Source organism: Gekko japonicus, unplaced genomic scaffold, assembly GCF_001447785.1.
Source record: "Gekko japonicus isolate JY-2015 unplaced genomic scaffold, Gekko_japonicus_V1.1 scaffold7, whole genome shotgun sequence".
NCBI classification, from domain to species: Eukaryota; Metazoa; Chordata; class Lepidosauria; order Squamata; family Gekkonidae; genus Gekko; species Gekko japonicus.
The window spans coordinates 3984100-4010929 of NW_015159711.1; the positions used below are offsets into that span (position 1 = coordinate 3984100).

At 47.4% G+C, this 26830-nt stretch overlaps 1 protein-coding gene across 1 annotated transcript; it reads left to right on the forward strand.

Moving 5' to 3' along the window:
- Nucleotides 1-26830, forward strand: CHRNA2 (cholinergic receptor, nicotinic alpha 2). Its single transcript, XM_015412257.1, has 6 exons — nt 1-73; nt 14562-14713; nt 17432-17476; nt 19378-19487; nt 23318-24407; nt 26705-26830. Exons 1-6 carry the CDS (start codon nt 1-3, stop codon nt 26828-26830), a joined length of 1596 nt encoding a protein of 531 aa, XP_015267743.1.

Genomic DNA, 26830 nt, shown 5'->3' on the forward strand with positions numbered 1-26830 from the left:
ATGGATCAGCTTGCCAGTGGATCCCCAGCCTTGAAGAATGTCATCACCTGCTATTTCCTGGTGTCCTTGTCAGGTAACGGATGACTCTGTTTCCCCAATTCTGAAATTAGCTACCCTATTGTCTAATCAAATTCAAAGTGCCTTATTATGCAAATTAATGTGAAAAGTAATTAGTGTGAACCTGCAAGAGAACGCACAAAGCAAAAATGGATTGGAAGTGATGCCAGTTAACAAAAAAAGAGAGATTATTTTACAGAGGGAAACCTATTCTGAAAAGTGGGAAATGCCTTCAAGGGTCAAAGGAAATGTAATTTGCCAGTGTAAAAGGCCTCTGTTGCAGCTCTGAGTGTTGTCAGTAATTGCCTATTAAGGTGCCCTAGCACTTTCTTGGACCAATACTAGGAGTTCTGGGCTCACCCGGTTTTCTGTGGTTTGTTGTCTGAATTCACTCTTTGAATATGCTTCATGAGCATGGAATTCTTTCTTCTTTTTTAGAAAAATACCATGGCTGCCATCAATGTGCATAGATTTTGAAAGGCCTCTGTGATACAACAGATCAGTCCACGACATGTAACACACTCGCTTGCCTGAGTGGCGACAGAGGCAGACCCAGCATGGTGTGGTGGCTCTCAGACTAGGATCTGGGGAGACCTGGGTTCAAATCTCCACTCTGCTGTGGAGGCTTGCTGGGGGGCCTTGGGTCAGTCACTCTCTCTAAGCCTAACCTACTTCAAAGGCATGTTGTTAAGGATAAAATCAAGGAGGGGGGGGTGATGTAAGCTGATTTTGGTCTCCATTGGGGACAAAAGCAGATAACAAATAAATGCATCTTAAAAGCAGAGAGTGGGTTTTTACTCGCATGGCCAGGGTTGCAAGGTTCTGCCAGCCACCAGTGGGGGGCGGGGGCCATAGGCTTGCCAGATCCAAGCTGGGGAACTCCTGGAGATTTGTGGAGAGAGCCTGGGGAGGGGAGGGACCTCGGTGGGGTACAATGCCATAGACTCCACCCTCCAAAGCATCCATTTTCTCCAGAGAAACAGATATCTGTAGTCTGGCGGTAAGCTGTAATTCTGGGAAATCCCTAGGCCCCACCTGGAGGCAGACATCCCTACAGGGCACGGCCGGCAAATTAGAACAGGAGCTTCCATTTACTGAAATCAGAAGATATTTGGACCACTGGCTTATACCAGAGCAGCAATTTTTCACTGCATATCATAGCAGGATGCTCTCAGTGAAGGGCACTATCAGGAGATTTTGAGGCTGGTTCTGTCAGGGAACTACCTGAGACAGTGGGGGGGGGGGTTAAGTCTCATAGAACTCCTCAGGCTCACTGAAAGGAATAACTGCCAGAGGCAAATCATATGAAGCTTCTAGATTTGGCCGGGGTGTGGTGTCAACCCTAGAAACGTGGCATTTGACTCTTGGCTAGTCAACAGATCAGCTGCAATAACCACCGCCTGATCTACTTTCCATCTATACTTTTGGTATTTCTTATGTTTTCATTGCCATTTGTAATACTACTTTGACTCTGTGATAGGATAAAGGCCAGGGCTATTTTTGGGCAGGAACGCACAGGAACGGAGTTCCGGCTGGCTTCAGAGTTGGCCATGCCCACTACAGCTAAAACATCTGTGCTCGTGGCTACAGAAGGAAGGCCTGGAGAGCAACCCCCCCCAGCGACTCCGAAGCAGGCAGGCCGGGGGGGGGGGGGTGGAAGGATCGGGGAATTTAAGGGCCAGCTTGCCAGGCATCCCACAACCGTGGGGCAACTGGGCAAGTCAAGGGAAGACACGGGTGTGTGGCCTAATATGCTAATGAACTGTCCTGTTGGGGTGTGTGGCCTATTATGCTAATGAGTTTCTGCTGTTGGGTGTGGCCTATTATGCTAATGGGTTTCTGCTGGGCTTTTTCTACAAAAAGAGCCCTGAAAGGCAGTTTTTAAAAAAGCAAAAACAAACGACGCCATAAACATCTTGCAGGAATTCTGGCTTCTTCTTGCAGCTCAGCCCTTGCAAAGCTGATTTTGCCAATAATACCACACACAAGAATTCTCTTTAACAGAAGCTGTTCCAATATTTGCATATCAGGTGGATGAGTGTACCTTGTTTAAGAGATACAGGATGCAAGTCCAGTGAAAGCCAAGTGCAATTGACTTCAGTGGGGATTGGTACATTTATGTGCAATCCTAGACATGTATGCTCAGAGGTAAATCCTACTGAGTTCAATGGGCTTTACTCCCTAGTAGGCATAGGGAGCAATCCTAAACAGACTGTCTTCTCAGAAGTACTTTTGTTGTTATTCAGTGGGACTTACTCCCAGGAAAGTGGCAGGATTACATCATTAACTGTCTCTTGACTTTACCTGCAATGCGTACCTTGGGAATTCTTCTTCCTTTGTGCACAACAAGATGATACAACATCTGCAGGGACAACCTGGGGACACCGCAGCCATTTTACTGCAGGAATTCTCTTGCTTTAAAAATGCTGTGGGGGCCCAATCCAGTTTAAGACTGTGGTGCAAGGAGACAAAGGGGGTCCTGCCTCTCCCCCCCATGCCATTTTTCAAGAGGCCAAACCCCTGGTGTATTCGGGTTCTTGAAAAATGACACGGGGGGGGGGGAGGTTGGGAGCCCCTCCTCCCCCATGCCACAGTCCTGAGTAGGGTTAGGCCCTGGAGCACTTCTGTGGGAAATGGCTGTGGCCTCCCTGTGTTGTAGGGTCACCATGTCGCCTGGCTGTGCCCTGTGTCTGAGTTGTGATTCCAGACAAAACTCGAGGAAAATCAGAGGCATTAAACTGGATGTATGTTTAGTTTAGGAATTGCGGTGGCTCAAGTGGTTAAGACCCTGAACTGCAGGCTGTGGAAGGTCGGTAGTTCAGCAGTTCGAGACCCGAGTGTGCCGCATGACGGAGTGAGCTCCTGTCTCTAGTTCCAGCTCCTGCCAGCCTAGAAGTTCGAAAGCAAGAAATTGCAAGTAGATAAATTCAGTGGGAAGGTAACAGCGTTCCGTGCGCCTTGGTGTTCAGTCATGCCGACCACATGACCACGGAAACATCTTCGGACAGCGCTGGCTCTTCGGCTTTGAAACGGAGATGAGCACCGCAACCCTAGAGTCAGATTCAACTGGCTTTCGAGCAAGGGAACCTTTACCTTTACCTTTATGTTTAGTTTACCCCTTTGGGTTGGATCCATCCATCCACAATGCCATTGACAGTTTTAGCTGTGACGTGATGGAAATACGGCCTGTTCTGAGGAGATGTGCTCTCCGAGTTGACAGCCTTTGGTGTTTGGGAGTGCAGTTTGACAAGATCAGTGCCTGATTTGGAAAGGCACCATAGAGGACTCAGCCTTCTTTCCCTGTCTTTTCTCAGGAATCATTTCTCATTCACGACTGTGTAGTTCCTGCCTTCAATGCCGGGAGCTGTTAGCAAGATCTTATGACTTTGTGTCCGTCTTTATGAGTTGATGTCAGATCTCACATGATCTGAGCTGAACAGTAACAATAATGAAGACAGTCACTTTCTAGAGAAAGATTGACAGAGTTATTTGGGATGCAAAGTCAGACACAGAAACCATGTGGCAAATTAAAGACATGTTCATTGCCCTCAAGACTATGGAAAGGGGAAGAGGGGATGGAGTTAAACTCATCCGTTCGGTTTAGATGTCACACAAAACTATGATGTTATTAATCTAACTATGGCGAACGTGATCTTTTGAATGCAGGCCACTCTATGAACTATGGTTAAGTACAGGACTTTTTTTGTAGAAAAAGCCCAGGAGGAACTCATTAGCATAATAGGCCATACCCAACAGCAGGAACTCATTAGCATAGTAGGCCACACCCATGACAGTACAGCTCATTACCATATTAGGCCACACCCCCGTGTTACCAGAAGTGTGGTCATCCAACCACACCCACCTTTTGCTTCTTATTCTGTTTACCTTGTTTGTTGTCAAAACCCAGGGCTTTTTTTGGAGCAGGAACCCTTTGCATGTTAGGCCACACACCCCTAATGTAGCCAATTCTTATGTGTTTCTGCTGTTGGGTGTGGCCTATTATGCTAATGAGTTCCTGCTGGGTGCGGCCAACTTGGGAGCCAGCCGGAACTCCGTTCCTGTGCGTTCCTGCCCCAAAATAGCCCTGGTTAAGTACATCAAACCATGAAGATAGCTTTGGAGGGCAGCCTTCTTGGTCTGCAGTAGAACAACTAGATTCGAGTCCAGCAGCCCCTTAGAAACCAACAAGATTTTAGGGTATGAACTTGTGAGAGTCAAAGCTCTTGTATCTGATGAAGGGAGCTTTGCCTCTCTAAAGCCTAAACCCTGATTATCTTGCCGGTCTCTGAGATGCTACTAGACTTGAATCTAGTTGTTCTGTATCAAACCAGAAACTGAAACAATGGTTTGAAGTTGGTTTACAAACCACAGCGAGGTGCTACCCTTACGGATGACCTAGTTACAGAGATGCCTCTGGCTGACTACAGAGGCTCAAAAACCAGGCTTTTCTTTCCTTCCACCATCTCTCTTCTGCAGTCTCCATTATCAATGAAACAAGAATTTGCCAAGGCCAAACAGGCTGTGAATGAGTGTTTGCAAGCAGACTGCTAGTTTGACAAACAAACCACCCTCTTTCTGAGTTGAGATGACACCCTGGGTAATTCAAAGTATCGGGCTGTGGTAGTTAATTTGTGAGGGCTCATTCACATGAAGTTAAACAAGTAAGGACAACGCCTGCGTGACCCACCCTTCAAGCCAGACGTCAAGTGCAAGGTATCTAAGAAGTGTAGGACAGGTAAACATTTAAACAGTATTGAAAGAAGGCATTGTGGGGCACCCCATAACCCAGAATCCCTTGCAGTGTCACACGGGATGGGAAGGCATAACCCTCAGGTCACCCCATGGCCACACGTGATCTGAGATTCATGTCCCAGAAATCTGTTTGACTATGCAAGGTGTCTTGGGCCTCAGGTCTTCGATCACATACTGCTTCACTGGCATCCTTTGGCTTGTACCCCTTAACTTCTTCCCTATGATGTAGGGACACTACCTTGGTTGGAAAAAGGGAAGGGGTACTTTCTACCAGTTCCACCTACCATTTCAGACCCCTAATTAAGCTGTTCATAAGGTCCTCTGAGCCCATCCCAGGAACAAAGTTTCAGGGAATTCAGTGGGCGAGGTGGAATATCCATGATCTCTGCTTTGCTAAAAAATGCTGTTGAGTACAATCCATTAATTACTTTTTCATCCATACTGCTCAGCTGAGGGCTCAGTGTGATGAACCAAAGGCAGAATATTGATGGCACATTGTCCCTGACAAGGCAATTTTATTTGCACTCTTAGGACCTAAACTGGAAGGTACATAATATTTCCAGTTCATACAACAACTTCTGACACAAGGCCAGATATATTTGTGGCCCCAAATAGAAACTTTTTGGTGTGTCATTCAATTCCATATTGGAACAGTCCAATTTTGGTCCTATTTTATTTATTGTTAATTGCCTTCCATGTGTTACAGGGACTCTGTTGCTTGTTGTATTTTGCACTATTTGACCTCTGAAAAAGGCTCTTGTGAGCGGAAACGCACCAGGACATAGACTGTTCTTTTGTGTGTGTATTTGTAACCTTGAACATTTTTTGAGGCTATATTTTGGCCCCTGCTAGGTTTTTATATGTCATTGTAATAAACACTCTTTTGTACACTTACTTATGTTTTTAACTTTTGGCCTTTAATAAGTTTTCTAAACTTCCTTTGGAGGTTTGTGTTTTGTTGGTTTAGATTTTCTCCCCTCTATTTTTGGGAGACTGGGAATTTGAACCAGGGTCTCCCAGATCCTAGTTTAAAAAAAACCTCTAGCTACTATGCCACATTGGCTTTTGTTGAGTGGCTGCTATTGAACAGTAGCAAGCAGCTCAGCCTGGGTGAACATGCAAGTCACATTGTATCAAGTGCCCCCCTGTTTGCTGCAAAACCTAGCCCCAATGAATCCTCAAAGGCCAAAACAGCCCTTGAAATGGCCCTGCCCCCTCCCCTGCCTTTTACTTCTCCTAACAATACTCTTGTGGTTGCCTAGCAACAGCTCCAGAAGGCATTTGTTTCTTAAAGCTACGGGCTCGGCTACTATAATTTTGAGGGAAGTTAACACCCCAGTGATTTTTTTTTAAAATCAGTTTCAGATCTTTCTGCAAACCTGGGGATTTTCTCAAGTTTGTAGAAAGACTTCTCTCATCTGTTCATGGCTCCAGTCTGTGGATTTAAGTATCCACAGATTGGGCCACAGTGAGAATCAGATATAAGGATATCTATCCTGTTCTTCTTCTTCTTCTTTTTTGTCCCTCCCTGTGACAAGCGTGCAAGAGAATCATGATCCACACTTTCCCAACCCACAGTTTGAGAACCACTAGCCTAGAGAACGGCTCATGCCTCAGGCTCCTCCTCAAGCTCAATAAGCAGTAAGTGCAGAACACCAGCCCCGAAATTGGCAGTTCAAGACCTGGAGCTGACTGTGGTTCAGATCATAAGCTACTCATTGCAAAATTCAGACTTAAACTGAAGAAAATTGGGAAAACCACGAGGCCATTCAGGTTTTACCTAGATCGCATCCCTGATGAATATACAGTAGAGGTGAAGAATAGATTCAAGGGTCTAGATTTGATAGATAGAGTGCCTGAAGAACTATGGACGGAGGTTCGTGACATTGTACAGGAGGCAGCAATCACCACCATCCCAAAGAAAAAGAAATGCAAGAAAGCAAAGTGGCTTTCTGATGAGGCTTTACAAATAGCAGAGGAAAGAAGGAAAGCGAAAGGCAAAGGCGAAAAGGAAAGATTTGCCCAACTGAATGCAGATTTCCAGAGAACAGCAAGGAGAGATAAGGAGGCCTTCCTGAATGAAAAATGCAAAGTAATAGAGGAAAACAATAGAATGGGAAGGACTAGAGATCTCTTCAAGAAAATTGGAGAAATCAAGGGAGCGTTCCATGCAAAGCTGGCCATGATAAAGGACAAAAACGGTAGGGACCTAACAGAAGCAGAAGAGATTAGGAAAAGATGGCAAGAATACACAGAAGAACTATACAAGAAAGACCTCGATGTCCTTGACAACCACGACGGTATAATCACTGACCTCGAGCCAGACATCCTGGAATGTGAAGTTAAATGGGCCTTAGAAAGCATTACTAACAACAAAGCTAGTGGAGGTGATGGTATCCCAGCTGAGCTATTCAAAGTCTTAGAAGAGGATGCTGTTAAAGTTCTGCACTCCATTTGCCAGCAAATTTGGAAAACGCAACAGTGGCCACAGGATTGGAAAAGATCAGTATACATTCCAATCCCAAAGAAGGGCAATGCCAAGGAATGTTCAAACTATCGCACAATTGCACTCATATCACACGCTAGCAAGGTCATGCTCAAGATCCTACAAGCTAGGCTTCAACAGTACGTGGATAGAGAACTACCAGAAGTACAAGCTGGGTTTCGAAGAGGTAGAGGAACTAGAGATCAAATTGCCAACATTCGCTGGATTATGGAGAAAGCAAGAGAGTACCAGAAAAACATCTACTTCTGCTTCATTGACTATGCTAAAGCCTTTGACTGTGTGGATCACAACAAACTATGGCAGGTCCTTAAAGAGATGGGAGTACCAGACCACCTCACATGTCTCTTGAGAAACCTGTATAAGGGCCAAGAAGCGACAGTTAGAACCGGATACGGAACAACTGATTGGTTCAGCATAGGAAAAGGAGTACGACAAGGATGTATACTGTCACCTTGCTTATTTAATATATATGCAGAGTACATCATGCGAAATGCTGGCCTGGATGAATCACAAGCGGGAATTAAGATTGCTGGGGAAAAGATCAACAACCTCAGATATGCAGATGATACCACTCTAATGGCTGAAAGTGAAGAGGATCTAAAGAACCTCTTGCTCAGAGTAAAAGAGGAGAGCGCAAAAGTGGGCTTGAAGCTCAACATCAAAAAAACTAAGATCATGGCATCCGGCCCCATCACTCCTTGGCAAATAGAAGGGGAAGTCGTGGAAGTAGTGACAGACTTCACGTTCCTGGGATCCCAGATCACCGCAGACTGTGACTGCAGCCATGAAATTAAAAGACGCCTGCTCCTTGGGAGGAAAGCGATGGCGAACCTAAACAGCATGATAAAAAGTGCGGAAGACAGGAGGGCCTGGCGGAATCTAGTCCATGGGGTCGTGAAGAGTCGGACTCGACTGTGCGACTGAACAACAACAAAAATGAAAACTTTGGACTGGTTCAGCCTTCTGGTTCAAAGAGCAGAACTTCCTGTCATGCACAGCACCCTCACTACAAGGACTCCTGGCTGGAGCACAGTTCCCAGTATGACATGGTTGCTGCCGATACATCCTTGCACTGAGGACTAGTTCCTCTGTCTGTGCTAGTAATGCTATTGCTGGCCCTCTGTGCATTTCCAACTGTCCTTATTTTCTGGTCTCTCTCCGTTTGGTGTAGTAGTTAAGTGCGTGGACTCTAATCTGGGAGAACCAGGTTTGATTCCCCACTCCTTCAATTGCACCTGGGATGACCTTGGGCAAGCCGTAGTTCTGATAAGAGCTGTTCTTGAAAAAGAGCAGTTTCTGTCAGAGCTCTCTCAGCCCCACCTACCTCACAGGGTGTCTGTTGTGGGGAGGGGAAGGGAAAGGATTTTGTAAGTCGCTCTGAGACACCTTTGGGTAGTGAAGGGCGGGGTATAAATCCAATCTCTTCTTCTTCTTCTTCTTCTTCTTCTTCTTCTTCTTCTTCTTCTTCTTCTTCTTCTTCTTCTTCTTCATCACTGTTCCTATTTTATCGCTTTAGGGGCGCCCTTATTAAACTTTTGTTCATGTGAGAAGGGCTGAAGCAGCATTTCTCTTGGACTGGTACTTAGTTGTAACATGGGCACCCCTCCCCATTTCAGTTACACACGATCTCATGACTCAAGAGAGAAAAAGCATCTGTTTCAGTTCTAAAATGTCTTCAATGGGCTGTATCATAGTAACTGGCATGTAGCTTGGGCCATGCCTTCCGAGGTATCTGAACCCCAGTGAAGAATAACCATACCTGCCCCCCCCCCATGAGCCTTGGGCCCTGAGGAGTGTTGCCAGGCTATATCTGGCAACTGGTGGAATGCTTGGGGGTGGAGATATGGGGCAGGAATGGGGGGGTGACATCTTGTGTGTTGCCGTGTCACTTCTGGGGGAAATCCAGAAATGACATAGAGTAACTCTAGGAACAATTGGAAACTCTGTGGTCAAATTGAGAGCAGTCTCCCTGGGGAGAGAGTTCCAGAGTTTTAATGCCTTGACCAAGAAAGGTCTCTCCCAGGTTGCCACCTGCCTAATCTTAGAAGGAGGGGACACCAAAACCAAGAAATCAGAAGATTGGGCAGGTTCATAAGATGTGTATTTATTTGTTTACTACTTCATTTATTGTCTGCCTTTCTTGCTGAAACTCAAAGTGGATCACAACAACAACAACAAAAAAGACATAAGAACAATATAATGCAAATTTAGAGACTGTTGCACGTGTATGCCCATAGTGGTGTATATATTATTTTAAACTTGACTTTGCTTTCTTATTTAGGCTGGTAATAAAGAAAAGATGGTGAAGATGGCAAAAGTGACTTAATGATATGACCATCGTTCTTGTATTCTTCCTCTCTGTCAATGAGCAATCCATTTTCTTTGCATTCTGCTTCGCGTCTGCTCCACACTTAAGGTGCAGGGCAAGCAATGAACTGGAATAAATAAACAGACAAAAGGTCTTAGAATAAATACTCAGAGGAAAGGAAGCAAACAATTCACAGAGCAAACAGACTCCCGTTCATTCAGCTCCCTCAAGCTGCTCTGTATGAGAGCAACAGTTCTGTGCAAATTAGAGTTGGGCTCCTCACAGCCCAAAAGAAGCCTTTGCTTACCCAGCCTCATTTGTTCTCATTAGCCCTGTCTGAGGAGCAGATTTGTCGTGTCAATAGACGCCGCTCTTTGTTGTCAGGAGAGGGTATCAGGCCACCTCAGCTGCTAGGAAGGTGCCAGAGGGATTCTCTCACCAGCCATATTTATTTTGTTCAGATATTTATACCCCACTTTTCTCCTCAGTGGAGACCCCAAGTGGCTGACAACACCATTCTGGTGTGCTCCGATTCATCCTCACAGCAAACCTGTGAGGTAGGTTAGGCTGAGAGAGATGTCCCCCAGAGAGCTTCCACAGAAAATCAGATAACCAGGGCTATTTTTGGGCAGGAACGCACAGGAATGGAGATCCGACTGGCTTCCAAGTTGGCCACGCCCAGCAGGAACTCATTAGCATAATAGGCCACACCCAACATCAGAAACTCATTAGGATTGGGTACATTAGGGGTGTGTGGCCTAACATGCAAAGGAGTTCCTGCTACAAAAAAGCCCTGGGTTTTAACAACAAACAAGGTAAACAGAATAAGAAGCAAAAGGTGGGTGTGGCTGGATGAGCACACTTCTGGTAACATGGGGGTGTGGCCTAATGTGCCAATAAGATGTTCTGTCAGGGGTGTGGCCTAATATGCTAATGAGTTTCTGCTGTTGGGTGTGACCTATTATGCTAATGAGTTCCTGCTGGGCTTTTTCTACAAAAAAAGCCCTGCAGATAACTATGCTTGGAGATGCAGATAGACTCAGGACCACCAGACCCTGCATAACCACTGTGAGAGACGCAACTCCTGTGGCCCGCTCCCACTGACAGAGAGCCTGGCAGCCTCCTGGGCAGCAACACAGGCCCTGAAAACAGTGTTGGGCCTGGAGCAGCTGGAACCGGTGCAGCTGGGGCAGGGGAACAGTGGCAGAGTTGGCACGCAGGACCCTTACCCAGCACCATGGCTAGGGTTGTCACCTGGAGATCTCCCACTATTACAGTTGATCTCCAGTCCACCCTCCAAAGCATCCATTTTCTCTGTGGGTGAACTGATCTCTGTAATCTGGAGATCAGCTGTCATTGGGGGATCTCCAGGTCACCCCTGGAGGCTGGCATGCCTATGTTGGTCAGGAAGAAGTTTGATCTTTGCAAGTGGGCCCTGAGAACCTGAGTAAAGTGGTCCCACTTCAAAAAGTTTGAGAACTATTCCTCTAGGCCACATCAGACCAAAAGGTCCCCAGTTCTCTCTGGTCCCCTGACAATAAGTTCTCCCAACTGAAACTCGGTACTATATCTAGAAAGAGAGACCGTCGCACAAGAACAAGGAACTGAAAATATGGAGAGTGCTGTTCGCTACAAAGACCGCAAACAGGAGCTTGGGGAAGCTTGGAAACTATTTAGAACTAGAAAAAAAAAATATTCCGCAGGTTAGGAAAGGCACAAATAGGTATAAGAAAAAGCCTGCATGGTTAACAAACAAAGTAATGGAAGCTGTAAAAGGTAAAAAGGATTCCTTTAAGCGGTGGAAAGCTAGTCACAGTGAGGTTGATAAAATGGAACACAGGCTATGGCAAATAAAATGCAAGTCTGTAGTCAGGCAGGTAAAAAGGGAATATGAGGAGCATATAGCAAAAAACGTAAAAACCAACAATAAAACTTTCTTCAAATACATTAGAAGCAGGAAACCAGCCAGGGAGGCAGTGGGGCCCTTGGACGACCAAGGGGTAAAAAGAGTACTGAAGGATGATAGGGAAATGGCTGAGAAGCTAAATGCATTTTTTGCCTCCGTCTTCACTGTGGAAGATGAGAAGTGCTTGCCCACTCCAGAACCGCTGATTTCGGGAAGGGTGTTGAAAGACCTGAGTCAGATTGAGGTGACGAGAGAGGAGGTCCTAAAACTGATAGACAAAACTGATAAATCACCAGGCCCAGATGGCATACATCCGAGAGTTCTGAAAGAACTCAAATGTGAACTTGTAGATCTCCTGACAAAGATATGTAATCTTTCCTTAAAATCTGCCTCCATTCCTGAGGATTGGAAGGTAGCTAATGTCACTCCCATCTTTAAAAAGGGTTCCAGAGGAGATCCGGGAAATTACAGGCCAGTCAGTCTGACGTCGATACCGGGTAAATTGGTGGAAACCATTATTAAGGAAAGAATTAGTAGGCACATAGATGAACAAAACCTATTGAGGCAGACTCAGCACGGTTTCTGTAAGGGAAGATCTTGTCTCACTAACCTGTTAGTGTTCTTTGAGGGGGTGAACAAACATGTGGACAAGGGGGATCCAATAGATATTATTTACCTTGACTTCCAGAAAGCTTTTGATAAAGTTCCTCATCAAAGGCTCCTAAGTAAGCTCAAAAATCATGGGATAGAAGGACAAGTCCTTTTATGGATCAAAAACTGGCTAGTTCATAGAAAACAGAGAGTGAGTGTAGGTGGGCAATTTTCTCAGTGGAGGGTGGTAAGCAGTGGGGTACCGCAGGGATCAGTACTTGGTCCACTGCTTTTTAACTTGTTCATTAATGATTTGGAGATGGGAGTAAGCAGTGAAGTGGCTAAATTTGCGGATGATACAAAGTTGTTCAGGGTGGTGAAAACCAGTGAGGATTGTGAGGCACTCCAAGGGGATCTGTCAAGGATGGGCGAGTGGGCGTCAACATGGCAAATGGGGTTCAATGTGGCCAAGTGCAAGGTGATGCACATTGGAGCCAAAAATCCTAAATATAAATACACATTGATGGGGTCTGAACTGGCAGAGACTGAGCAAGAGAGAGATCTTGGAGTTGTAGTGGATAACTCACTGACAGATCAGCCAGTATCATAATGCCCCTATATAAATCAATGGTGCGACCTCATTTGGAATACTGTGTGCAGTTCTGGTCACCACACCTTAAAAAGGATATTATAGCTTTGGAAAAAGTGCAGAAAAGGGCAACTCGAATGATAAAGGGGTTGGAACACTTTCCCTATGAGGAAAGGTTAAGACGCTTAGGGCTCTTTAGCTTGGAGAAACGACGACTGAGGGGTGACATGATTGAGGTTTATAAGATTATGCATGGGAAAGAGCAGGTAGAGAAAGAGGTACTTTTCTCCCTTTCTCACAATACAAGAACTCGTGGGCACTCCATGAAATTGCTGAGCGGTCGGGTTAGAACGGATAAGAGGAAGTACTTCTTCACCCAAAGAGTGATTAACACTTGAAATTCACCGCCACAGGAAGTGGCGGCTACAAGCATGGTTGGCTTCAAAAGGGAATTAGATAAGCATATGGAGCAGAGGTCCATCAGTGGCTATTAGCCACAAGGTATAGATAGGGACTCTGGGGCAAGTGATGCTCTGTCATCTTGGTGTTTGGGGGGGTCAACAGTGGGAGGGCTTCTAATGTCCTGGCCCCACTGGTGGACCTCCTGATGGCACTAATATTTCTGGCCACTGTGTGATACAGAGTGTTGGACTGGATGGGCCTTTGGCCTGATCCAACATTGGCATCTCTTATGTTCTTATGAGCTCCTATCAGAGCACAAAGCAAATCTTTGAAGGCCCATAAACTATACAGCCTGGAACAGAAACAGTCAAGTTGGCAGAACGGCCACCTCATTAGCTAAAGAGCCTCCATACATTCTGAACTGGCACCAGCACTAGTTGTAAAATGGCCAAGAGTTTTGGACTTGGTGGGATCCTCTACTGCGGAATTGGACTCGCACTTCCTCAACTGCTGGTACAATTGCCAACCTCCAGGTAGGGATCTGGAATGACAACTGATGTCCAGTCCAGATGACAGAGATCAGTTCCCCTGGAGAAAATGGCTGCTTTGGAGGGTGGACTCCATGGCACTATACCCTGATGAGACCAATCCCACCACCCTCCCTAGGCTCCACCCCTAAATTGCCAGGGAGGCTGGCAACCCAAGCTGCCGGTTAGGGATGCCAGCCTCCAGGTGGGACCTGGGGATCTCCCGCTTTTACAACCGATCTCCAGCTGACAGAGATCAGCTCCCCTGGAGAAAATGGCTCTTTGAAGGGTAGACTCTATGGCATTGTACCATGCTGACGCCCCAAACCCCGCCCTCTCCCGGCTCCACCCCCAAAGTCTCCAGGTATTTTCCAACCCAGACCTGGCAACCCAAGCTGCCGGTATTCCATGCAACTGTGGGAGTAGGTGACTTTACCTCACAGTGCCAGAACAACTGACCACCTACAGACTTGATGCAGCAGGGATCTTCTGGAGTCTGTGTATGTGTAGGGAGGATGGCACCCTGACACTCAGGCCTTGCTGTGGAAATGGGCTATATATTGTGGCTCTGTGTTATGGCTTTCCAGGTGAGTTCCAAAACCAAGGGTTCGTCAGCCATTCAGGACTGGTGGTCGGTGGTGTACAACCCAAGGGCCACGAGACTAAGCGGCACTACTGCAAAACTGGGAAGCCGCACCAGGGCTGCAAAAGTATAACAGTGTTTATTTTTGTTACAGTTCACAAGGCCAGTCTCCAGGTGGGGCCTGTTGTTGCCCTGGAGTTACAGCTGATTTCAAGACTACAGAGATCAGTTCCCAGGGAGAAAATGGCAGCTTCAGAGGGCAAACTCTATAGTATGCCATCGATTCTAGGTGAAACCCCTCCCCAATTTCTCCTCTTGTTGTGCTCTCGATCTGTTTCAGGATTTGCCCTAGGCCGGACGCAAACCCAAGCAGAAGAACGGCTCTTCAAGTACCTTTTCACAGCCTACAACAAGTGGTCCAGGCCAGTCCCCAATACCTCAGATGTTGTTATCGTCAGGTTTGGGTTAGCCATTGCTCAGCTGATCGATGTGGTATGTATATCATTTGACACTACTCCTCATGAGGGCTGAGCCAAAAAGGGGGTGGTGTTTTTGGCAGATACTATTGAAAGTACCCCCTCCAGACAGGTAGGGGGGCAGGGCAAAAACAGGTGAAAGTGTTCACATATTGAGGGCAGTAGGATGCTGTTTGTTGCTAAATCTGATTGGTTGCAAATTGTCATGACATCATCATATGATTTCTACATAGCTAAGGTCACATTCTTTGGAGGAAGATAGACAATGGCAGCCATCCTGCCTTAGGCTGGTGCATTCTTTCACCCTAGGGATGCCAGCCTCCAGGCAGGGACTAGAGATCTCCTGGTCTTACAACTGATCTCCAAATGACAAAGATCAGATCCTCTGGAGAACATTTCAGCTTTGGCTGATGGATTCTGTGGCACTGTACCCTGCTGAGATCTCTCCTCAAATGCTCCCCTCCCCAGACTTCATCCCCCCCCCAAATCTCCAGGTATTTCCCAACCCAGAGTTGGCAACCCTACTTTAAATGGCCCTTCTGTTGAAAGAAGAACCATTGAAGTTGAAGGAAGTTTACTTAGGCTGGAGGAAGTCACCAGACTTTGCTCAGTGGAGTGGCCAGATACTGGCCAGTAAAGAGATGCATATATTGGTTCTGGGAGACCGTTCAGGAAGTTTAGGGGAGTGTCCTCAAGAAATACTTTACACACACACAATTTGAATTCCTCCGGTCTGAACAAAAAATGCTAAATCAGCCAATGGTCTGATTCAAGCAGCTTCTTAAGGGCTTTTTCTGGGGTGCCTTGAGTGTGCCCCTCCCCAATGGCTTGCTCAGCACCTGGCCTGTCCGCTCTTAGATGGCTGGTGAACACGTTGCCATTTGCCCAGGAATTTTGTTAACAGAGTCCTTTTGCAGCTTTGTTCCCTTCCTTTTTACCTGCTTCTTTTCTTCTTTGCTGCTGCTTTAGTGATGTCATTATTGACTTGGGGAATTCACTGCCACTAGAGAGGTTGGCTTGAAAAGGTGACCAGACAAGTTAATGGAGGATAGGTCTATCAGTGAAACCTCCATGTTCAGAAGCAGTAAACCTCAGGACTTTGGGGGGAGGTCTTGGTCTCTGTGTCTAGGAGTACCTAGTGGGTCACTGTGTGAGACAGGATGCTGGTTGGGACATAGGCCTGATACAGCATGATTGCTGTTATGTCATGAACATGCTTGGGCTTATTTCACAGATTTTGTCATAATAAATGTTCATGTATCCAATGTATTCAGAATAATCTGAATGACAATGCAGGAAGGTTAGTTCCTCATTAATGGGATGTCAGAATTGTATTCTTATACTCTGCTTGTCCCATTGCACATCTGTATTTTGTTGCTGAATGCACCCTGGAAGATAAAACCAGCTGCACCCTGCAGAAAGCAGTCAGAGGACATGCTTTCTCTCTAAATACTATGGAAAGTGCTGCAAGCTGACTGTGGAAGCCATTCTCAGATGTCATGGCACAAGCTTTTGGGTTCCCGGTTTGTGGAGGGATGCCATTGTTAGCCAAATTGCCTCTGATTATTAATTATTTGAGAGTAGACAAGGCAATAGGCAAATAAGGGAGCAAGCACCAGTGTATACAGGGTTCCCGCTTCTTCCAGAATCACCAGAAATAGACTCAGAGGCAAGCTTCAGTATAAAATTGTTCTTGTTTACTGAAGGTGTTTCACACACATACAATAATTCAATCACACTCACAATTATACAGTTCTAGGAAACTTAGATAGAAAATGATAGCACTTTTGCATTAGCAGGACAATCGTTGAGGGGCAATACTGTACCTGTCTGCGGCGAGATGAAGCAATTCTTAGGAAAATAAAGGAGACTATGGGGTTATGGGGTCGTGTCCTGAGCCGGCAGCAACACGTGGAGACTCTGGGGCTGCGCAACCGAGAGTCGTGGAGTTAGGGTGGTTATAGGAGAGAGAGAGAGTAAGAGAGCAAGCATGGCGGGTTGCCCTCTTTTATGAGGTGGTATGGGGTGGGCGGGCTAGGCTGGCCACATCCCCTGGCACACCTCCTATCAGTCCATCCCCCAAAATACACTGATTGGACCTGGGGTCAAGGGGGAAGGGTCTAAGGGGGGTGGTCAATATTTAGATCTAGTAATCCTGAGAAGACGGTAACACCTAGAGGGATGATGACTCATGTGGCTACAGTCATTGTCATGGACATTCCTTGATTGTCTTATGGTGGCTGTTTCAGCTAGGTGAGGCTGGGTGGGGGGAAGGGGATGTTGCCTGTGTGCTGAGAAGGAAACTCAGCATGGAGTTTGAATGCTTTGTTCTTGGGTCTTCTGCCTTGGCATGGCATCTGCCTGGCTTTCAGTGCTTCATGTGGCTAGGGAGCTGGTCCATCTTACAGCAGGTAAGCGGGTAGGTGACCCATGAAACCATTTCTACATCCTCTCACAGGAAGGCTTACTTCTTGTGTGTGTGTGTAACTGGCATCATCTTTGGATCACTACACAGTTCAGTCCCTTTTTGCACACTACTGGCACAGTCCAAGTCTAAATAGCGCTAATAAGCGCCTTGCAGGGCAACACCATTGAGCTTGGTGTTCCAGTGCAACCCAACTCTCTTATTTCCCCTTTTGAGGCCTGAATGTTGCAATAAGAACTGTTTGAATCTGTAACCTTCTGTTCTGATCAAAGCTTTTCTCCTGCTTCTCCATATTCTCCACCGATCAAGGATGAAAAGAACCAAATGATGACCACCAATGTTTGGTTGAAACAGGTGAGTGAAAGGGGAAGGATGCATTCAAGCAAAGTTGAAGGCTGGGATAGGGTTGCCAGGCTGCAGCCTGGAACCCCTGGGGAGCATTTGGGGGTGGGGGGTGGGGACAGGTGTGCCAGCATCACACCCGTGCACAATGTGACTCACAGGGGAAAAAATGAAGGTGATGTCATGATTTCAGACAGGAATGCTCTAGAATTTGCAAAATCTCAGTGGTTAAAACACAGAGTTTTTGGTAAATCCTAGAGTGCCCCTGGTGACATCTGTTTTTTCAGGAAGTGATGTTGCGTGCCAGTGTGGTGGTGGCAGGCCCACAGAATTTGCCTTTCAATATCTGGCAAGCAACAGTGGGGATTCCTGAGAGGTTTCCCACCATTATATAAACAGAAAAGCAGACTTCTCAGCAGTAGTAGTAGTAGTAATAATAATAATAATAATAATAATAATAATAATAATAATAATAATAATAACAACAACAACAACAACAACAACAAAACTGTGGAGTGAGACACTAAGCCAATATTATAATCAATATTTTCTTAATTCAAATATATATTGGCCCCGGTCACACGGCAAAGTTGACGCGGGATAGGCACGGAAGGTGGGCGGATTATCTGTGCGCAATCACACCCCAACATCTGGGAAGTGGAGTGCACCTGTGGCTTACCGCCGACAATGCACATTTAAAAACTAGTACCTCCAAGGTACTAGTAAACGTTTGCCATGGGCTGCCTCCAGACGCCCATGGTGTGATCGCGCTGGCGCGCGGCATTCCCCTCCGATCCCTTGTTTACCCGGTGGTGCCGAGGGAAGGACCCATGCTGTGCCGCCGGCACGTCTGATCACGTAATCGCAGATCAAACTGCGCCGGGGCAATTAGCCACGCCTCCGCCCGTGATATCCGGCCCGTGTGCCCGGGCCATTGTAAAGCAAATTCAAAAGGTATGACAGTACAATGCAAACGATCACTGGCAAGAATTATACAGAGCTGTACAATAACGAAGATCCCAGGTATGCACTCCGTTTCGAATATTTTCTTCTTAAAAACTTAGCATCAACCCCCTAAAATGTTCAGTGTTGTTTACAGAAGGAGAAAACAAGAGCTGCAGTACTACACTTAACCTGCAGGCAAAACTGACTGAGCGATGTGCCTGGTGCCAGGCTTGCTGAGCAGATGTCCGGCAAATACACTGCTATGCCCTGAAGCTTTCTGTTGATTTGTTGCCATAGATCTCTTCTGTTCTATCCCCCTGACTGGCTCTCTCTTCCTCCAATTGTATGTCCCAGGTCTAAAATTGTCCTTTTAAGAGCTCAGGCAATTTAGTGTTTCTGATTGCCCCACCCCCCAAAAAACCCAGGGTCTTGTTATGTATGTATGCTTTTTAGTGTAGTGGTTAGGAGCGCGGACTCTAATCTGGGAGAACTGGGTTTGATTGCCCACACCTTCACATGCAGCTGCTGGTGTGGCCTTGGGTCAGTCACAAGTTCTTTCAGAGCTGTTCTCTCAGGAGCAGTTCTCGAAAAAGCTCTCTCAGCCCCACCTATCTCACCAACGTGTCTGTTTTGGGGAGGGGAGGGGAAAGGTGATTGTAAGCTGCTCTGAGACTCCTTCAGGTAGTGAAGGGTGGGATATAAATCCAACCTCTTTTCTTCTTGTAATTATTGTTGCATTTTAACTTTTTTATATTTAATAGCTGGGGCTGCTTGGTGAGCAAGGCTGAAAGTGCAGGGTTCTAAAAGCTTTCAATAAATCATCATCATAAAGTGAGTGGAGCGTAACCTTGAGTCAACATGCATAGGACAAGTGAGCTGCAAGGTTTCCCTTAGACTGAACACCCTCAGAAAGTCCAGGGGAACCGTCTGTATCCATGAACCATTAAGAATAGTTTCTTGACCACCAGGAGTGGAATGACTACAAACTGCAGTGGAATCCAGCCGATTTTGACAACGTCACTTCAATCCGGGTGCCATCTGAGATGATCTGGATCCCGGACATCGTACTCTATAACAAGTAAGTATATAACAAGTACGCCCTGACCTGGATACTCCAGGCTAGCCAGATCTCAGAAGCTAAGCAGGGTCAGCCCTGGCAAGTGTTTGCAAGGGAGACCTCCAAGGAATACCAGGGTCATGATGCAGAGGCAGGCAATGGGAAGCCACCTCTGAACGTCTCTTGCCTTGAAGACCCCACAGGGTCGCCCTAAGTCAGCTGTGACTTGGCAACAAAACAAAACACCCCCCCCCCAAAGTGTATAGCAGGATTGTGCCAATATATAAATTCAAAGGGAGGAATGTGACAGATAGAAATGTCTCAGGTTCACCTCCCAGCATATCCAGTTAAAGGTTCTCAGTGAATGAGTGGTGGGAAAGACCTCTTCCGGTTGAAGGCTTGGGAGAGTCCGTGCCACAGGGCGGACTACACTACGCCCCATGGGCCAATGGCTTAATTCAACACAAGGCCAAAATTTTCTGTATACCTTGTGTTAAATCCTGCTTTAATTTTTTAAAAAACAAACATTTAAATGTTTTGATGCCCTGACCTGGCTGGGCCAGGCTCGCCCAGTCTCATCAGACCTCAGGAGCTTAGGCAGGGTCAGCTCTGGTCAGTCCTCGGGTGGGAGACCCCTGAGGAAGTCCAGGGTTGCCACAAAGAGGCGGGCAGTGGCAGAAGCCACCTCTGTCCTGTCGCTTGCCTTGAAAGCCCCATTAGGGCTTGCCGGAAGTCAGGGGCAACTTGACGACACTTTTCACCCCCAGTGTTTTGATGTCCACTTCCTTGGCTAGAAAGGCAGCATCGAAACTGCTTAAATAAATATGTCCCCTCTCATACTGAAAACTGACCATGTGCTTGGGTGAACCAGGTAGCTTGCAGATTCAAGGCAGTTATTTGCTGAAAGTGTGTGTGTGTGTATGAAGGTGTGAGTATTCATCCATCCTGTATACACTTTAAGAGCATTTTGGACAAAGACATGACATGCGAGCAGTCTGATCACATGTGGACATGATATCTCCATGTTCAGAAGCAGTGTACCTCTGTGCATACAGTGCTGAGGACCCAAAACAGTGCAGGCCTGACGCCTTCATGCCTTGATCTGGTGTAGTGGTTAAGTGTGCGGACTCTAATCTGGGAGAACCGGGTTTGATTCCCCACTCCTCCACTTGCAGCTGCTGGATGACCTTGGGCAAGCCATAGTTCTGACAAGAGCTGTCCGTGAAAGGGCAGTTCCTGAAAGAGCTCTCTCAGCCCCAACTATCTCAGAAGGGTGTCTGTTGTCAGGAAGGGAAGGGAAAGGAGTTTGTAAGCCACTCTGAGACCCTGAGTGAAGGGTGGGGTATAAAGCCAATCTCCTCTTCTTCTTGATTTGGGGTAGGGTTGCCAACCTCCAGGAGGCAACTGGGAATCTCCTGTTATTACAGTTGTCCCTAGACAACCAAGATTGGTTTCCCTGGGGAGAGTGGACTCTATGGAATCAACCCCCCTGAGGTCCCTCCCATACCCAAACTCCACCCTCCCCAGACTCCACCCCTCCAAGTCTCCAGGTATTTCTCAACCCAGAGCTGGCAACCCCAGTTGTGGGCTTCCCGGAAGCATCAGTCTGTTGGCTGTTGGAAACTGGGTGCAAGGCATGATGGGCTGCTGGTCTGTTCCAGCAGGACTCTTCTTATGTTCTCGTATGTCACAGAGAAGTGGCCTTGAGCAAAGCCTGTGACCTTGCCTTTTTTTTTCTTCTGATTTGGGCATATTCTTGAGTATGAGGGCTGGTTCAAAAAGGGGAAACTAGAGAGGGGGGAAAGGGACAAGTGTGCCACCGGCAACATCCAGGAAGTTCCTCGCACAGTTGCATTCTGTACAGCAGCCCCAAGACACATTTTTGGGGAACACCTGCAAAATGCTGCCTTGAGGAAAGAGCAATGCAGAGACTCAGCAAGGGAGTGCTTAGCTGGACCGTTTTTCATGCAAGATTCCCGACCGGCTAGAGCACATGCGACAGCCCTTGCCTCCCCCCCATTTCTTGCACTTTTGCTGCCATCAAGTGGTAAAAGTAAAGGTAAAGGTTCCCTTGCTCGAAAGCCAGTCGAATCCGACTCTAGGGTTGCGGTGCTCATCTCCGTTTCAAAGCCGAAGAGCCAGCGCTGTCCGAAGACGTTTCCGTGGTCATGTGGCCGGCATGACTAAACACCAAGGCGCACGGAACGCTGTTACCTTCCCACCGAAGTGGTCCCTATTTATCTACTTGCAATTTCTTGCTTTCGAACTGCTAGGTTGGCAGGAGCTGGAACTAGAGACAGGAGCTCACCCTGTCTTGCGGCACCCGGGTCTTGAACCGCTGAACTACTGACCTTCCACAGCCTGCAGTTCAGCGTCTTAACCACTTGAGCCACCGCAGCAAGTGGTACCTATGGATAATTACACTATTTCTCCAGTTCTGGACTAAGATCTATCAATTTGAAAACAAGAACTAAATCCGCACAAAGCTTTCATTAGAACCAAACAAATTGACACAAAACTCTGTGCAAGCTTTTGGAGCTCCAAAGAAGTCCTCACCAGGCAGCTTCTTCAGAACGTGGTGTTAAGTTTGGATCTTGGGTGCATCATCCGAGGGATCAAAGCAGGCCATTTAGCTTCACTTTATTGCTGGCCCGGTGTCACCTTGCAGCACATTTTCTGGGAAGCTGAATTCCATGCATTCTTTGTACATTCACAGAAATACGGATCTATCCCAAATTACCCATATGCCAAAGGAGGAACACAGATCCCTTGCAGGGTGAAAAAAACAACAGAAAGCACCATATAGCTTCTCTATTCAGTATAGATTTGTTGGGGGGGGGATTATTAACATGCAAGAGGATGAGGGGAGGTGAATGCTGATAGCACTTTACATTGATGGGTTGCTGCTGTGGCTTGCATTGCTTTACCACACTTTGTAAAGCACAAGCACGATTCCGCCCACCACCACCCTTTTCTTGCTGTGTTCATACCTATCTATTCTACAGAGTTGTTTTCTGTTGCCCCAGAAGGTCAGACCAGAACCAATGGATTAAAATTAAATCAGAAGAGTTTTCAGCTAAACATTAGGAAGAACTTCCTGACAGAGTGGTTTCTCAGTGGAACAGGCTTCCTCGGGAGGATGGAGGGCTCTCCTTCTTTGGAGGTTTTCAAACAGAGGCTAGATGGCCATCTGACAGCAATGCTGGTTCTGTGAACTTAGGCAGATCATGAGAGGGAGGGCAGGAAGGGTTGGATCAGTGCTTAGTTCTTACACACCCAGGAAAATGCCGATCACCACTTTGGGGTCGAGAAGCAATTTTTCTCTAGGTCAGTTTGGCTAGGGATCCTGGAGGTTTTTTGTCATCTTCTGGGCATGGAATGGGGGCACTGGGGGTATGGAGGGGGAGGTATTTGTGAATTTCCTGCATTGTGTAGGAGTTGGACTAGATGACCCTGCAGGTCCCTTCCAACTCTGTGATTCTATTTAAGAGACCGTGTCATGCATCCAAGGAAGTGGATTCTAGACTCAAAAAAGCTTACGCCACCATTAATGTTCCCTCTAAGCTGTGGAGTCTTATGAGCAAAAATTCTGCTTTGTGAGCTACCGGTATGAAAGTTGTGAGTGAGCGATTTGGCTACTGCATCAATTAGTTTGCTCTGGAGCCATCCTTCCTGAGCAAAGGCAAACATGTGTGAGCCAGAGGCTAAAAAACTGTGAGCTAGCTCACACTAACTCAGCTTAGAGGGGACACTGCCCACCATAACTCTGCAGGTCTGGATTGACACAAGTCTTTGGGTCCCTTTACAGCCACGGCCTCTCCTCCGACTAACATTCTGCCTCTTCCTTTTAGTGCGGATGGGGAATTTGCGGTGACCCACATGACCAAGGCACATCTCTTCTCTAACGGCAGTGTGAAGTGGGTGCCTCCAGCCATCTACAAGAGCTCCTGCAGCATCGACGTCACCTTCTTCCCCTTTGACCAGCAGAACTGCAAAATGAAGTTTGGGTCATGGACCTACGACAAGGCCAAGATTGACCTGGAGAGCATGGAGCGCCACGTGGATCTGAAAGACTACTGGGAAAGCGGGGAGTGGGCCATTATCAATGCCGTGGGCACCTACAACACCAAGAAATATGATTGCTGTACTGAGATCTATCCCGACATCACGTATAGTTTCATTATCCGCCGGCTGCCACTGTTCTATACCATCAACCTCATCATCCCCTGCCTTCTCATTTCCTGCTTGACCGTGCTGGTTTTTTACCTGCCCTCTGACTGCGGGGAGAAGATCACCCTCTGCATCTCCGTCCTGTTATCCCTTACCGTCTTCCTCCTCCTCATCACCGAGATCATTCCGTCCACCTCGCTGGTCATCCCGTTGATAGGCGAGTATCTGCTCTTCACCATGATCTTTGTCACCCTCTCCATCGTCATCACGGTCTTTGTCCTCAACGTCCACCACCGCTCGCCCAGCACCCACAAGATGCCACGGTGGGTCCGTACCGTCTTCCTGGATTTCATCCCCCGCTGGCTTTTCATGAGACGGCCACCGGTGCTTGCCCCGGCGGTGAGGGTGGCCAGCGAGGAGGTGATTGGGCAGTACGACACGCCTCCTGCCAATCTCAGCACATCCCGGTGTTGGCTGGAGACCGATGTTGACGATAAGTGGGACGATGAAGAGGACAGCAACGAGGAGGGGATGCCTGCTGGCCGGCTGCCCCTCCAAGGCTCTTGTCACCACCATTGCCTCCATTACCGCTACACCTGTGCCCGTCACCTGGGAAGGGGGTTTGTGGAAGTGGTGCAGCGCCCGTCCACCAAAACAGAGAGTCTGCCGTCATCTGACCATGGGTTGCAGCTCTCGCCAAGTATCCTGAAGGCCCTGGAAGGGGTGCACTACATTGCCAACCACCTGCGGGCTGAGGACGCAGACTTTTCGGTGAGTCGCTGGCTTTCAGAACTGCCTCACTGGATTGGAGTCGTGGTGCATCCGGTCCAACCTTTTGTTCCCAATAGAGACCAGCCAGGTATCGCCAGAACCATTCAGTTGTAGCAGGATGGAAATGGCCTTCCTCTGTTGGTGGTCCTCAGCAACTGAGACTCCTGAGGCGTACCGTCACTGTCGACGGCAGTTCTGTCTTGGTTAAGAGCAGTCAGTAGGCCTGTCCTTCAAGGACCTGTCTAATCTGCTTTGCATGCCGAAGGCCTCAGGTTCAGCCAGCACCATCTCCCATTGGAATAGTCCGGTAGAAGGTGATATGAAAGACCTTGGCTTGAGACCCTAGTGAACCACTGCAGGTCAGAGTAGACTACTGTGATAGGCCAAATCGGATTCTGCATAAAGCAGATTCGTGTGTGTGTCCAAGAAGGGATTTAAGTGGAAGGAGATCAAGGAACAGGAGAAAGCCGTAATAGAATAGAGTCATGGAAGTTGGAAGGGACCTCCAGGGTCATCTAGTCCAACCCCCTGCACAATGCAGGAACTTCACAAATACCTCCCGCCCAACACCCCCAGTGACCCTGTTCCATGCCCAGAAGATGACCCCCAAAAAAACAAACTCCAGGATCCCTGGCCAAACTGGCCTGGAGAAACAATGCTTTCCTGCCTTCCTGCCATTGCATCCGGCCAGCTGCTCTTGAAAACAGAACACTAGACTAGGTGGTATCTCGGACTTTCCGGCAAAGCAGTTCCTACAGGCCTATGTAACTGTCTTACACAGAAACAGATTACTGGCCTAGTGCTACCTGCCGTGACCAGTAGTGGCGCTCCACATGCTTCTCCCGATCTTCCATGAGATTTTTTTCAACTGGAGGTGCTAGAGATTGAACTCAGACCCCTTTCATGCAAAGCATGAGATATGGACTGCCCCCTACGTTTAAAAAAAGGTTACATAGTAGGGAAGAGACCTTTTCAGGTGTTACACTACTTCTGATCCTCCCAATATGAAGAAGTGAAGAAGAGGAGATTGGATTTATACCCCGCCCTTCACTACCCAAAGGTGTCTCAGAGCGGCTTACAAACTCCTTTCCCTTCCCCTTCCCACAACAGACACCCTGTGAGGTAGGTGGGGCTGAGAGAGCTCTTGACAGAAACGGCTCTTTTTCAAGGACAGCTCTTATCAGAGCTACGGCTTGCCCAAGGTCATCCAGCCAGGTGCAAGTGGAGGAGTGGGGAATCAAACCCGGTTCTCCCAGATTAGAGTCCGCGCACTTAACCACTACACCAAACTGGCTCTCAATGCATGTTTGCCATTTTGTCTGAAACTGGCACTATGCATATCCTATGAAATAGCAACTGCATGTATCAGGAGGACCACAGGTAGCACATGTTCCTGATACACATGACGGGATACTCCCTGAAAAGATCTAAAGAGAGGCAGATTTCTGGATTCTTACAGCATGAGGCATGGAGCCAGCAGAGGGACTTTAGAAGACAGATGGTATGATGGCAGAGTGTAGCAAGGATATTTTGCAACTGGCCAGGGAAGAGAGACCTTTTTATCAGAGTCAGATGACAGTCTGTACCAATCCGATTTACAAAAAGGGCCTCTGCTAGTGTGCCTTTATGTGCACTTGCATGGATTCAGCACAGCTATTCAGACCTGGAGTGGCAGTTGCATAGCAAAATGCATGCAAGGTTTATTTTAGGCACTCCTGAACTCCCATCCTCTGCTGTGCCTGCATGCAGATTCGTACAGGAGAGAGCACAACAGCAGGGAATGATGCAGTACTGCAGCAGCTGTGATCCGGGTCATCTGGCAGTTTGTTCTTCTAAGGAGCAGCATGAGGAGTTTGGGGGGCAGGAGGGAAGAGACAGGGATTCTCTCCAGCCGCAGTTAACCCTGACGTCCTCTTCACAAGCCACTGGCCTTGCCTGTGTCAGACGTCTTGTCTGGCACAGTGTGGTACCTCACCTGCGTAATTCCCTTTTAACAGCATTTTATACTCTGCATTGGAGGATGGACTCTATAGCATTATACCCTGCTGAGGTCCCTCCCCTCCTCTGTCCTTGCTAGCTGAAATCTCTAAAATTTCTCACCCTGGAGCCTGCAACCTTAAATCACCCACCACCAGAGTATAGGGATTTGGCGAGGCCCAGGTTGAGTCCTGGGAGTGTTTCAGCCTAGGCAAAAGCAATGTCAAGACAACCAGGCCCAGGGGAGCAGAGAGTTTAGGGGAGGGTCTCCTGTTTCCACAGCCTTCATAATACAATGAGTGCTCATCATGTGTTCCCAGGTGAAGGAAGACTGGAAGTATGTTGCGATGGTGATAGACCGCATCTTCCTCTGGATGTTCATCATCGTCTGCTTGCTGGGGACCATTGGACTTTTCCTCCCACCATTCCTGGCCGGCATGATCTAG

What these genes read in the sequence shown, in the direction of transcription:
- CHRNA2 (XM_015412257.1), top strand. Translation starts at nt 1, where the DNA reads ATGGATCAGCTTGCCAGTGGATCCCCAGCCTTGAAGAATGTCATCACC. An exon ending in TTTCCTGGTGTCCTTGTCAG is followed by an intron (nt 74 to 14,561) that starts GTAACGGATGAC and finishes GATCTGTTTCAG; the next exon opens with GATTTGCCCTAGGCCGGACG. An exon ending in TTGCTCAGCTGATCGATGTG is followed by an intron (nt 14,714 to 17,431) that starts GTATGTATATCA and finishes CCACCGATCAAG; the next exon opens with GATGAAAAGAACCAAATGAT.